Below are 14,219 nucleotides of genomic sequence, written 5' to 3'. Positions count from 1 at the left end.
GAACTGGTTGGCAGACAGGAAGCAGAGAGTCGGGATAAACGGGTCCCTTTCAGAATGGCACCCCAGTTACTAATGGCGTGCTGCAGGGCTCAGTGCTGGGACCCCAGCTCTTTACAATATACATTAACGATTTGGATGAAGGAATAGAGTGTAATATCTCCAAGTTTGCGGATGACACTAAACTGGGTGGCGGTGTGAGCTGTGAGGAGGACACTAAGAGGCTGCAGGGTGACTTGGACAGATTAGGTGAGTGGGCAAATACATGGCAGATGCAGTATAATGTGGATAAATGTGAGGTTATTCATTTTGGGGGCAAAAATACAAAGGCAGATTATTATCTGAATGGTGGCAGACTAGAAAAAGAGGTGGTGCAACGAGACCTGGGTGTCATGGTTCATCAGTCACTGAAAGTGGGCACGCTGGTTGAGCAGACGGTAAAGGCGGCAAATGATATGTTGGCCTTCATAGCTAGAGGATTTGAATATAGGAGCAGGGAGGTCTTACTGCAGTTGTACAGGGTCTTAGTGAGGCCTCACCTGGAATATTGTGTTCAGTTTTGGTCTCCTAGTCTGAGGAAGGACGTTCTTGCTATTGAGCGAGTGCAGCGAAGGTTCACCAGACTGATTCCAGGGATGACTGGGCTGTCATATGAGGAGAGACTGGATCAACTGGGCCTTTATTCACTGGAGTTTAGAAGGATGAGAGGGGATCTCATAGAAACATATAAGATTCTGATGGGACTGGACAGGTTAGATGCGGGAAGAATGTTCCCGATGTTGGGGAAGTGCAGAACCAGGGGACATAGTTTTAGGATAAGGGGTAGGCCATTTAGGACTGAGATGAGGAGAAACTTCTTCACTCAGAGTTGTTGACCTGTGGAATTCCCTGCCGCAGAGAGTTGTTGATGCCAGTTCATTGGATATATTCAAGAGCGAGTTAGATATGGCCCTTACAGTTAAGGAGATCAAGGGGTATGGAGAGAAAGCAGGAAAGGGGTACTGAAGGAATGATCAGCCATGATCTTACTGAATGGCGGTGCAGGCTCGAAGTGCCGAATGGCCTACTCCTGCACCTATTTTCGATGTTTCTAGTCCCTTCTCCCAGATATGCTTGTCTAGCCTCCCCTTAAATGCATCTATACTATTCACTTCAACCACTCCCTGTGGTAGCGAGTTCCACATTCTCACCACTCTTTGGTTAAAATTTCTTCTGAATTCCCTATTGGATTTCTTGGTGACTATCTTATATTGATGGCCTCTAGTTATGCTCTTCTCCACAAGTGGAACCATTCTATCTGCATCCACTATCAAAACCTTTCATAATTTTAAAGACCTCTATAAGGTCACCCCTCAGCCTTCTTATTTCAAGAGAAGAGACCTAGCCTATTCACCCTTTCCAGATATGTATACCCTTGCATTTCTGGTATCATCCTTGTAAATCTTCTCTGCACGCTCTCCAGTATCTCTATATTCTTTTTCTAATACGGCGACCAAAACTGTACACAGTAATCGAAGTGTGCTCTAACCAAGGTTCAATACGGGTTTAGAATAACTTCGCTACAGGATGAGACTGGAGAATTAATAATGGAGAACAGGGAAATGGCAGAGATGTGGAACACACATTTTTTAAATCAGTCTTCATGGTAGAAGACACTAAAAACATCCCAATAGTGGATAATCAAGGGGCCGTAGGGAGGGAGGAACTTAATACAATCACTATCCCTAATGAAGTAGTACTCGGTAAAATAATGGGACTAAAGGCGGACAAGTCCCCTGGACCTGATGACTTACATCCTAGGGTCTTACAAGAAGTAGCGTCAGGGATTGTGGATGCATTGGTTGTAATTTATCAAAATTTCCTGGATTCTGGGGCGGTCCCAGCAGATTGGAAAACTGCAAATGTAACGACCCTATTTAAAAAAGGAGGCAGACAAAAAGCAGAAAACTATAGACCAGTTAGCCTAACATCTGTGGTTGAGAAAATGCAGGAGTCCATTATTAAGGAAGCAGTAGCGGGACATTTGGAAAAGCATAATTCAATCAAGCAGAGTCAGCATGGTTTTATGAAAGGGAAATCATGTTTGGCAAATTTGCTGGAGTTCTATGAGGATGTAATGAGCAGGGTGGATAAAGGGGAACCAGTGGATGTGATGTATTTGGATTTCCAGAAGGCATTCAATAAGGTGCCACATAAAAGGTTACTGCACCAGATAAAAATTCACAGGGTTGGGGGTAATATATTAGCATGGACAGAGAACTGGCTAAATAACAGAAAACAGAGAAATTGCGATAAATGGGTCATTTCTGGTTTGTAAACAGTTGACTAGTGGGGTGCCGCAGGGATCAGTGCTGGGTCCTCAACTATTTGCAATCTCTATTATATTAATGACTTGGATGAAGGGACTGAGTGTAATGTAGCCAAGTTTGCTGATGAAACCAAAGATGAGTGGGAAAGCAAATTGTGAGGAGGACACAAAAAATCTGCAAAGGGATATAGTCAGGCTAAGTGAGTGGACAAATATTTGGCAGATGGAGTACAATGTGGGAAAATGTGAGGTTATCCACTTTGGCAGAAAAAGTGGAAAAGCAAATTATAATTTAAATGGAGAAAAATTGCAAAGTGCTGCAGTACAGAGGGACCTGGGGGGCCCTTGCAGAAAATAGGTGCAGGAGTAGGCTATTTGCATGAAGCACAAAAAGTTACTATGCAAGTAATCAGGAAGGCAAATGGAATGTTGGCCTTTATTGCAAGGGGGAAGAGAGTATAAAAGCAGAGATGTCCTGCTACAACTGTACAGGGTATTGGTGAGGCCACACCTGGAGTACTGCATACAGTTTTGGTCTCCGTATTTAAGGAAAGATATACTTGCATTGGAGGCTGTTCAGAGGAGGTTCACTAGATTGATTCCGGAGATGATGGGGTTGACTTATGAAGATCGGTTGAGTAGGTTGGGCCTATACACATTGGAGTTCAGAAGAATGAGAGGTGATCTTATTCAAACATATAAGAAAATGAGGGGGCCGACAAGGCAGATGCAGAGAGTATATTTCCATACAGAGGGGAAACTATAACTAGGGCGCCCATTTAAAATTGAGATGAGGAATTTCTTCTCTCAGAGGGTTGTAACTCTATGGAATTCTCTACCCCAGAGAGCTGCAGAGGCTGGGTCATTGAATATATTTAAGGCGGAGATAGACAGATTTTGGGGCAATAAGGGAATAAAGGGTTATGGGGAACGGGCAGGGAAGTGGAGCTGAGTCCATGATCAGATTAGCCATAATCTTATTAAATGGCAGAGCAGGCGCGAGGGGCCAGGTGGCCTACTCCTGCTCCTATTTATGTTCTTATGTTCCTACCCTTCAATTCTATACCTCTAGAAATAAACCCGAGTGCTTGGTTTGCTTTTTTAATGGCCTTGCTAACCTGTGTCGCAACTTTTTGGTGATTCGTGTATTTGTACTCCGAGATTTCTTTGTTCCTCTACCCCACCGAGATTCTCACCCTCCAAGTAATAAGTGACCTCCGTATTCTTCCCACCAACCTCACATTTACCTGTGGGGTCGGTGGTAATATATTAGCAGGGATAGAGGATTGGCTGACTAAGGAAAAACAGAGAGTCGTGATAAATGGATCATTTTCAGGTTGGCAATCTGTTACTAGTGGGGTGCTACAAGGATCAGTGCTGGGGCCTCAACTATTTACTATCTTTATTAATGGCTTGGATGAAGGGACCAAGTGTAATGTAGCCAAATTTACTGATGATACAAAGATAGGTGGGAAAGCAAGTTGTGAAGAGGACACAAAGAGTCCGCAAAGGGATATAGATAGGTTAAGTGAGTGGGCAAACATTTGGCAGATGGAGTATAATGTGGGAAAACGTGAGATTTTCCACTTTGTTTTGATAAACAAAAGAGCAAATTATTATTTAAATGGGGAGAGATTACAAAATGCTGTGGTACAGAGGGATCTGGGGTCCTTGTACGTGAAACAGAAACAGTTAGTATGCAGGTAATTAGGAAGGCGAATGGAATGTTGGCCTTTACTGCAAGGGGGATGGAGTATAAAAGTAGGGAAGTCTTGCTACAACTGTACAGGACATTGTTGAGACCACACCGGAGTACCACGTACAGTTTTGGTCTCCTTATTTAAGGAGGGATATATTGGAGGCAGTCCTGAGATGAAAGAGTTGTCTTATGAAGAAAGGTTGAACAGGTTGGACCTATACTCATTGGAGTTTAAAAGAATGAGGGGTGATCTTATTGAAACGTATAAGGTTATGAGGGGGCTTGTCAGGGTAGGTGCAGAGAGGATGTTTCCCCTCGTGGGGGAATCTAGAACTAGGGGGCATAATTTCAGAATAAAGTGTCGCCCATCTAAAATGGAGATGAGGAGGAATTTCTTCTCTCAAAGGGTCATGAATCTTTGAAATTCTCTACCCCAGAGAGCTGTGGAGGGTGCGTCATTGAATATACTTAAGGTAGAAATCAACAGATTTTTGAACGATAAGGGAGTCAAGAGTTATAGGGAACGGACAGGGAAGTGGAGTTGAGGCCAAGATCAGATCAGCCATGATCTTATTGAATGGCGAAGCAGGCTCGAGGGACCAAATGACCTGCTCCTGCTCGTATTTCTTATGTTGTGTGTTGAACATGATTTGCCAATTATATGCCCATTCTGCAAGTTTATTAAATGTCCCCCTATAATTTGTTGCAGGCAGTCTTCTTCAGTCTTGACTATTGCCCCCAATTTGGTGTCATTCGCAAAGTTAGAAATTATGATTTTGATTCCAAAGTCTAAATCCTTAATATAAATTGTGAACAGTGGTCCTAGCACTAATCCTTGTGTAACACTACTACCCACCTTCTGCCACTGTGAATAACTACCTTTTACCCCTATTCTCTGTCTTGAAGCCAGCCAGCTATCCATTCTGCTGCTTGTCCTCTGACTCTGCATTCTCTGACCTTGTTCATCAGTCTATTACAGGTACCTTATTGAAGGCCTTTTGAAAATCTAGATAAATTACAGCTACAGCTTGAACCTCCCTTATCCGGCACCCTCGGGACTTGGCCTGTGCCGAATAAGGAATTTTGCCGGATAAAGGGAGGTCGGTGCCCCGAGCAGGCAGAGTGTTGGCGTGGCCCCAGCGAGTGTCAGCACGGCCCCAAAGTCGGGGTGGAGGTCAGTCGCGTTCTGCACATGCACCCCCGGCCACCAGAATCATGCCGGACGAGGGGTGGTGCCGGATAAGGGAGTCGGATAAGGGAGGTTCAACCTGTACTACATTATCATTGTCTACTCTCTGTTACCGCTTCAAAAAATTCAATGAAGTTGGTCAAGCAAGACTTTCCCTTTTGAAATCCATGCTACTTGTTAATATTTTTGGTTTCAAGATGTTCTTCTATTTTCTCCTTTAGTAGGGATTCCATTATTTTTCCTACCACCGATGTTAAGCTGGTCTATAATTCCCTGGATATGGTCTATCCCCTTCTTAAATATAGGTATTACGTTAGCTATCCGCGAGTCCTCTGGCACTACATCTTTTTCTAATGAATTATTAGATATATGTAGTAAGGCCTCTGCTATCTCTTCCCTAGATTCATTTAAAATGCGTGGATGCAACCCCTCTTTTGAGTTTGATTAGTTTATTTAATATATCCCCTCTTTTTATTTTAAATGTACTTATCTCATTACTAATATCATCATCCAATGTCATGTCCCTAATAAATACTGAAGCAGAATTATTTAATATTTCTGCCATCTCTCTACCGTTACCTGTGGTATTATCCTGTCTATCCCTTAATGGCACTATTCCCATCCCAAACCTTCCTTTTTGTATTGATGTACCTGTAAAATATTTTACTATTTTGTTTTATGTTCCTTGATAATTTAATTTCATAGTTCCTCTTCGCAATCCTAATTTTTTTTTTTAAACTTCTCTCCTAATCTAATAGCAATCATCTTGCTCTCAACCACTTCAGGAATTGACTCCTTTCCAATATCCTTCTCATTAGTAAAGATCAAATGCAAATTACTTATTAAATGTCTCTGCCATTTTATCAATGCCTGCATCCTTGTAGGCCTATTAATATACTGCCCGAGGAAGGAGTCCTTAGATTTTCTAGTCTCAAATATTTTCAGTAAAATAATAATTGATCACATATTATCACTTGTTTTTAAAGTTTCATCTTGATGCATATATTTACTCATTTTCTTATCTATTCAGATAGAAGTGCATAAAATTCTCACTAAACAGCAATGCGGCCAAAAAGACCTCTTCGAGACTTATATTTTGTTTCAACTTGTCCGATTATGATCTCTTTTTGCTTTGTACTATCATCCCTTTTGTCATTTAATCATCCTGCCTTCCACCCTATTAAATACTTCCCTTGTGTTCCTTTCTCCCCTCTGCCTACCCCTGCTCTTGCTTAAAATCTGTTATATCTCTAACTTTTTCCAGTCGGACAAAAGGTCATCGATCTGAAACATTGGACCAGAAATTGCGGTCTGAGGTTTCCCACAAGCGGATGCCTCCAACCTGAAAAATGTATATGAATTTACCTAGTGGCCCCGGAGATTTGGAGACTTCTGGTCCTGGGCCTCTACATAAAGGCTTGCGTAGAGGTGCACGTATCCCAGGGACTTAAGCGCTTTATACACGTCCTTGGGATGACGTGCGCCAGCCCAACCAAAGTTGGGGGGTTCTCAATCATAGTTATGGTACGTACGTATGGAACTCACCGTAAGTATGAATGAGAATCCCCCAAAAACACACAAGCACTTAAAATTAATTTTTTTTAAAACATATGTTTAAAACTAATCAAAATGGAATTTAATTAATTATTGAAACAAACAAAAAATGTACATATTTTAAAGGCTCTAAAAAATAAACTTCTTATTTTTTAAATGTTTAAATTATTGGGGGGAAAATTCTGTCCTTAAAAAGTCTTACATTGATAAAAGAAAGCCTTACACCTGCTTTTATCAGTCGTAAGAATTTCAAGGGCATTCGCTGGACAGAATTTGGGCAAATAGCCCAACTCTCCGCTGGCGGAGGTCCTTTACCTTTGGATACGTGCGATCGGTCAAATTTTGACAGATCGCAAGTTCCGGGTTTAGGCGCATGCGCTTTGCATGCCTAAACCTGAAATTTGCAGGGCTCCGACAGGCACATGCACACCTTTTACACATGCGCCCGTAGGGGCTGTAAATTCAGCGGCGTTAACTCTGTTCCTCTCTCCAGAGATGCTGTCTAAGAGTATTTCCAGCATTTTGTTATTATTTCATATTTCCAGCATAGGCAGTATTTTGCTTTTGTATTGACCAAAAGGATCCTTTGCTTTAGTGATTCTACTACAAAATAATTTGTCTTGCATATTCTCAGGGCAAAATTGGCTCCTAGTGGACGGACAACCCCAGAACAACTTTGTCAGACCGTGTGCAGCAACAGAAATGCACCCAATCCATCTGTTACAGTCCAACCCAACTGAAACCTTTCCCTCACTACAGCTGATGAACTCATTCAAAAAGTGATACATGCGTTCAAAATAAACCTTTATTATTTGAAGATTAAACAGCTCAATATTTCTAGTCGGTTTGTAATTATTGCCATGTCAGAAGAAAATTTATGAATCATTTATAAATCTGAATGACTACAGAACCAAGCGCGAACTAACTGGGTTCGATGGAAAAAGGCAACGCATTGTTGCCAGCATAAATTATTCGTGCATATTAATAAACCAACATAAACATTTGCAAAAAAAATCATGCCACGGAATTGTCACACATACCAAATCTTTCTGATTTTCAGCCTGTTTGAAAGTCATTTTGGAGAAGTACGCCAGACTCAAGATAAAGGCTGAAGTAACCAGCACGGTGAATGTCAAACTGCCCTCCGCCACCCTTTCCACGGCATTTTCTATCAGAGAGGAGCCGGCCTCCAGTAGCAACAACAACATGGCTCAATCCGCTCGCTCGCCTCTTCTTGGATGCTGTGGCTCTGGCCCGAGAAAGAAGCGTCCAGAATAGCGGCAGTTAACAATGAGGTGACGGCGCTCGTGGGCAGAGCCGCGCGGGGCGGGGCGCTCACAGCGCCTGCTGATGGCCCACGAGGGTGGCTGTGAACCCATTGGCTGCACGCCGCTCTACCCATGTCTGACTATATGACGTCACAAAGCAGGCTGGGGAGAGGTGTGGCTCGACTGCAGCGCGAGTGCTCGGTGCTCGCTCCCCAGCTGAGCAGAATGATGATCTCTGCTGCAAATTGTCCCAGAACATGGGGAGGAAGGAAGACAGCTTCTAATCAAGTCAATAGCAAAAATACTACAGATGCTGGAAATTTTAGAAACCTGACATAGAAACATAGAAAATAGGTGCAGGAGTAGGCCATTCGGTCCTTCTAGCCTGCACCACCATTCAATATGATCATGGCTGATCATGCACTTCAGTACCCCTTTCCTGCTTTCTCTCCATACCCCTTGATCCCTTTAGCCGTAAGGGCCACATCTAACTCCCTTTTGAATATATCTAACAAACTGGCCTCAACAACTTTCTGTGGTAGAGAATTCCACATGCTCACAACCTTCTATTCCTTTCTGCCTCCTGCACTCAACTAGCCTCGTCTTAAATGCTGCCGTGCTATTCGCCACAAGCGCTCCCATACGGCAGCGAGTTCCATGTTCTAACCCCTCTCTGGGTAAAGAAGTTTCTCCTGGTCCCTAGGATTCTCAATTTAGGTTAGAAATGGGATGTCCTCTAACCAAGCCAGTTTGGACAGCATCTCCCAGCCCCGAGGGAGTAAAAAGTACCAACGTCTTGAAGACACCATCATCTCCCAGTTTACCTCCCAAGTCACACACAATCCTGACTGGGACATAGTTCGGGTGTTCGTTCGTCGTCGCTGAGTCAAAATCCTGTACTTCCCTATCTGATGTCCTGCTGAGTTTTGCATTTTTTGTAGTTTAAAAAAAATTAGCATTAATCAATTTCCAGCCCAGTAAGCTACATAAGAAACAGATATCGTTCCTGTAGTTTTCATTAAGCTTCTTTCGAACAGCCAAATATGGAAAGGGTAGCATAGACTTTGCATGGTTTGGTCCACAGTGGCCAAAAACATATTTACTGCTGGGGGTGGAGATGACCAATGTCTGCAGTGTTTTCACTAATTAAAAATGTTTCATTCCTTTTAAAATTACCAGAGTTTTTTTTTAAATAGATGTTTCATTTTTCTTAAAATCCAAGAACTCTGAAACTGACAGTTTACCTTAATTTGGCTGGATTTAAAAATAATAAACTTTCCATAACTTTTACTTTCCATTCCTTTTTCAAATGAAATTAAAATTTTTACAAAAAAAAGAAAATACCATTAAAACACACCCTTTCAGCTTTTCCAAGGTGGCTCTGATGATAAATATTTGGAATTGTGTCTATAAAGAACTTGCATTTATATACAGCCTTTCACTACATCAAGACGTCTCAAAAGATCTTACAGCCAATGAAGTCCTTTTGAAGTGTAGTCACTTGTAATGTAGGAAACACAGCAGCTAGTTTGCGCACAGCAAGGTGCCACAAACAGCAATGTAATGAGCAGATAATCTGTTTTAGTGATGCTGATTGAGGGATAAATATTGGCCTCAACACCAGGGAGGACTCCCCTTCTCTTCAAAATAGTGCCATTGGATATTTCCAATGGAAGGCAGACGGGGCCTCGGTATAACATATCATTTGAAAGATGGCATCTCTGACAGTGCAGCACTCCCTCAGTACTGCACTAGAGTGTTAGCCTACATCACTGGTTCTTAAACTTTTTTAGTTGAAGGACCCCTTCCAAATTGATAAGTAATCACAGACTCTCCCTCCGCCCCCCCCCCCATCTAAATTATAATACCATATAATACTCATAATATGAAAGTGCTGCATGTAAAGGGAGATTTAAGGATGCTTTTAAGAAAACAGGTATTTACTTACCTGTTACTTACGAGAGAATACCTCCGCAGGTCGGGCTACAAAAGAGCTGGAGCGGCATACTTCAACCTCCAGCGCGAGCTGCTCCAAATGTGTGACGATTTTGAGACGTCAGGAACATCGGCGGGGCCCAGGTACAGAGGAGTGGGAAGGTCGGGGCAGATGAGCGGCGAGAGTTTGTGGCATAGGTGCGGCAAGAGATCATAGTGTAGGAGCGGTGAGAGATCGTGGCAGAGGTGCGTGTGATTGTTTTTGTGGTGGAGGAGCGGCGAGAGATCGCGGCGGAGGTGAGGCAAATGTTGGCGGAGGAGCGGCGAGAGATCGTGGCGGAGATGTGGTGAATGTTTGAGGCGGTGGAGCAGTGAGAGATTATGGCGGAGGTACGGCAAATGAGGGTACGGGGCCCAGAAGAGCCCAGGGCCCAGGGGCAGCACGGGCCAGCCCACACTGCGATATGTGTGCGCGCTAGGTCCGTGCAGCAAAGCAGGTTTCCAGTCGTCCTGGTTAGCCCTTGCCACTGGATAAAGGCCTAGTTCTGTCAAGCCCGTGTGGTGGCTGGTGTGCAACGGTTACCCCATGTTAAAAAAATCCATGCACAGGCACTTTCCACCCCCTCAATTGGAGTTCAGGACTGGAACATCGGGTCCTTCATTGAAACACCTGTCAACTCGTGGAAGCAAGTCATCCTCGTTCGAGGGACCGCCTATGATGATGATTTACTTACATATATCAGTGAGATGGATGTGCCTGCTTCTCACTGCAGTCTATCTATCCTTGTTGCGATGTTTGACCAATTTTGGGCAATCTGCAGCAACAGATGGCCACTATTAGCCATTTAGTGCTGTACAATTTTTGAAGCGAACAGCAGGCTGGCCAAGGTGAGTGAGGGCACAGGCACCCATGCGCATGCTAGGATGCTGCTGGAAGCATGACTCACCGGCATCACTGGCATTTTCTATAACCACTGTTTGCGTGTACATGTTTGCGTGAATGCATTCAGGCACGTGTTTGAAGGGCCATGCAGGCGTTCTGATAACGTGTTGGGAAGATGACACGGTCGTGGTCAACATTCCCCCCAAGTGTGTGGGTGCACAGCTGTAAGTATCGGCGTAAACATCGACACAGACGTCAGGATTTTGGACTTTTAAGTTTTGGACATTGCTTTTCCATATTTCATTTACATAAGAAATAGGAACAGGAGTAGGCCATACGGCCTCTCGAGTCTGCTCCGCCATTCAATAAGATCATGGCTGATCTGCAGAAGAGCTGACAGCATGACTGGGACAGGCCCAGGCATGTTCCACAGGAATACACATCAGGTGGGCGGGGATAGTCTGAGATGGGTCAATGGCTGAAAGCATAAACCTCATCGCAGGTAGATGGCTGATGGAGGACCCTTTTGTCATGTAATGGGAACCCATCAGTGAGAGATCAGGTAAACTGGTCAGTGCTCAAGCTATCATCCTGGAATGACATAGCCCTGGAGTGCGGGAACCTCAGGACAAAGGAAGCGATTGGCCACCTAGACTCATTGGAGCCTTTGTCCCCAGGAAGAGCCCGGAAACAAAGGCACAAGCCAGAGATGTGATTCATGCTCTTTAGTTGGACTGCCTCAGGCAAAGGACTGTTTTTTGGCACGAGGATTCAGCAAGCATTTTTCAGTTTGCTGCCATCTCTCTTCTACGCTTGCTTGCTTCGTTCAACGCATTCAAGGACAGAGCACTCCGTCTGGGAGGAAGAGAAGAAACCATCTATGAGCAAAGAGAGCTTTGCTATTTTAACTGGGAAGCTGACCTTAAGACTGGACTTGGAAACCACAGACTGGTACAGAACCAGAAGATACGCCTCATCGGGAAAAGCAGCGAGTAAGTCAAACAGGTAACTGGTGAGCATTATCCCAGCCCACATCTCCTTTAGACCACTGCATAGTGTGAAGGAATGTTGTGTGTCCCAACCAAGCCTTAGGGGTTTAGTGGGGAGGTTCTGCGTGGATCATAGGTGTATGCACAGTCTGTTGGACAGATTCGGTGGTGCACTATTGAGTCAAGCAGGGGTGTTTTAGTCATGGGTACTTCGCGATAGGGGCCTGTTCAGATGGGCCAGTGTTGTGTGGTACTGTGTTTACTTTATGCCACCAGGGTGTGTTTTACTGGAAGCAGGTTGTGCTTTAACTTGAATAAAAGCATTGTGACGATTGAGAGTGAAAGATCTGTCTGTAACTGTATTCTGTTCACTACTATAATTCCCGGGTCTAGAACTGTTGTAACGGCAGGCGGGGGGGGGGTGATTCGAAACCACCAAGGGCAAAATCACTTACAGAATCTGGCAACCACGAAGGGACCCTGGTTTGAGTGAACAGACAGTTATGGAAGATCTCAAGGTCAAGAGATCGGCAATGGAGGATAAGATTTCCTCGTACGTATTCAGAAAAGTTAACGTAACACAGCAGTGGGTGTTAGACCTGTAGCGGGCTGAGAGTCCTGAGGACAAAGCTACTGAGTGGACGGGGAGTAACGAGTACAAAAAAGCAAAACAAAAGGCCATTTGGCTCCTGTGTTTGCCGAAGCAAGTCCAGCTGCTCAGGGAGCAGGTTGGCAAGCTTAAGGCAGAACTTCAAGAGTCAGAGGAGCAGTCAGCCGCAAGGGCCACAGTGGGGAACAGATTAGTGGATGAGTTATACAAAGAGAGGCAGGAAAGGCACACTCAGGAGGAAACCTCCTGTAACACCGGAGAGTACCCGCAATGCCAGGTCACCGAGGCCAAGCTCAATGAGCAGGCTGTACGGGAGAACGCCCGCTTAATGGGTAAAGTTGACTGGCTGGAGGGGCAACTGAGAGATATTAAGACAACTTACAGGGTAGCTAGCAGTAGGGCACTTGAGAGTGGGAATCACAGGCTCCGCGAAGAAATCCAAAGATTGACTCAAGCTCTATCCAAAGACAAAGACATGGTTTGCTTGATGGCCCCGGGGGAAGCTCGGGTGAACTGGGAAGAGGAAGGAGAAGATAGCGAGGATGGGGGGCAGGGTAGGGACGTCCGACCACCACCTAAAGCACCACAGGGATCGATGTGTCTCATACGGCAGCAGAAGTTCGGCCCGCCAGTAGACGGCGCAGGTCAGGGCGTGCTGCAAAGCGATTTTGTGGTTCCGTTCATCACCCCGCAGCTGCAGAATATGATCTCGGGGGTGCCCAAGTTAAAGAAAGAAGGGGACCCCTCAGTTCACTTCACCAAGGTGGACGAGATTGGGGGGATTAACGGGTGTAATGAGGCCAAGGCTCACAAGCTGTTGCTGTTTTCTCTGGATGGGAAACTGTATCAGGCCCTGTCCACCGAGACCAAACAGGGACAAGGGACCAGGGCCGGCTTAAAGGAGGAAATCCTGAGAGCCATGGGCCACACCCAGGGTAGTCCATTCTCTAGGGTAGAGAGGACACTACAACTGGCATTCACGGACAGGCTCCGGCCCATCTACGAAAAGGCCACGGGTGGGGTGCTCGATAGAGCACAGTTGCGTGGGGGGGGGCCGAGAAACCATTGGCTCAGGACCCTCATGGCAAACAGTTTGCCATGAATAAGGGTAAAAGCAGTGGCCTGGTTTGACTCCGAGGACCTCGTGAATACGGAGGCCGGAGTGCTCCGTCACCTGAGCCTGGCCTTTAAAGCCGGCTCAGAGGAGGAGGTCAAACCAAGTAAGGGCAAGGTACATGAAATGAAGGCCAGTGAGGCTAGTAAAAAGGAATGGCGTCAGGAAGGGGTTAGCGCAGGGAAGTCTAGGACATGTTTTGGGTGTGGGAAGACGGGATACTGGAGGAAAGACTGCCCGGCCCCAAGGAGGGGGCAAGGCAAAGGGGATTCTCCAGTGCCTAAGATGAAACCTGTCGAGGCAAAGGGACCGACCGCGGAACAATTTGATGTTCTGGTGACCACCCTTCGGACAGTTTTTGCGCCAGAGCAGGGAAGGATAGACGCTGCTGTGAGCAGGGAAACCCGACTGCACCAGTAATCCCACCACCCTGACTAGCGCGCACCCAGCCTGAGTACCTGTGTTTGCTCACGTACGATGTGTGGAGTAGACCATGTGTGAGGATGGGGGTGGAGAAGGTAGGGCTACAGACGAGGCCAAACGGAAGGCGGTACAGGAGTTACCAGCCCCCACGACAGTGACGGGGGTGAGATCCTTCCTGGGGCTCATGGGGTACTGCAGGGATTTTATTGAGGATTACGCCACCACAGCAGCCCCTCTGCTTTGGCTCCTC

At 45.4% G+C, this 14,219-nt stretch overlaps 1 protein-coding gene across 1 annotated transcript in view; it reads right to left on the bottom strand.

Annotated features, from left to right (window-relative positions):
- Window positions 1-8,066, bottom strand: part of cyp51 (cytochrome P450, family 51) — a 46,056-nt gene extending 37,990 nt beyond the window's left edge. Inside the window, exon 1 of the mRNA XM_070881315.1 lies at window positions 7,788-8,066. Within this exon, the coding sequence (XP_070737416.1) occupies window positions 7,788-7,955 (168 nt within the window). The 5' untranslated portion in view covers window positions 7,956-8,066. The remainder of the gene's footprint in view (window positions 1-7,787) is intronic.
- Window positions 8,067-14,219: the final 6,153 nt, after the last annotated feature.

Source organism: Pristiophorus japonicus, chromosome 5 (assembly GCF_044704955.1).
Source record: "Pristiophorus japonicus isolate sPriJap1 chromosome 5, sPriJap1.hap1, whole genome shotgun sequence".
In the NCBI taxonomy this organism is placed as follows: domain Eukaryota; kingdom Metazoa; phylum Chordata; class Chondrichthyes; family Pristiophoridae; genus Pristiophorus; species Pristiophorus japonicus.
The sequence above is the reverse complement of the archived record's forward strand: the minus strand, read 5'-3'. Positions and strand labels throughout refer to the sequence as shown.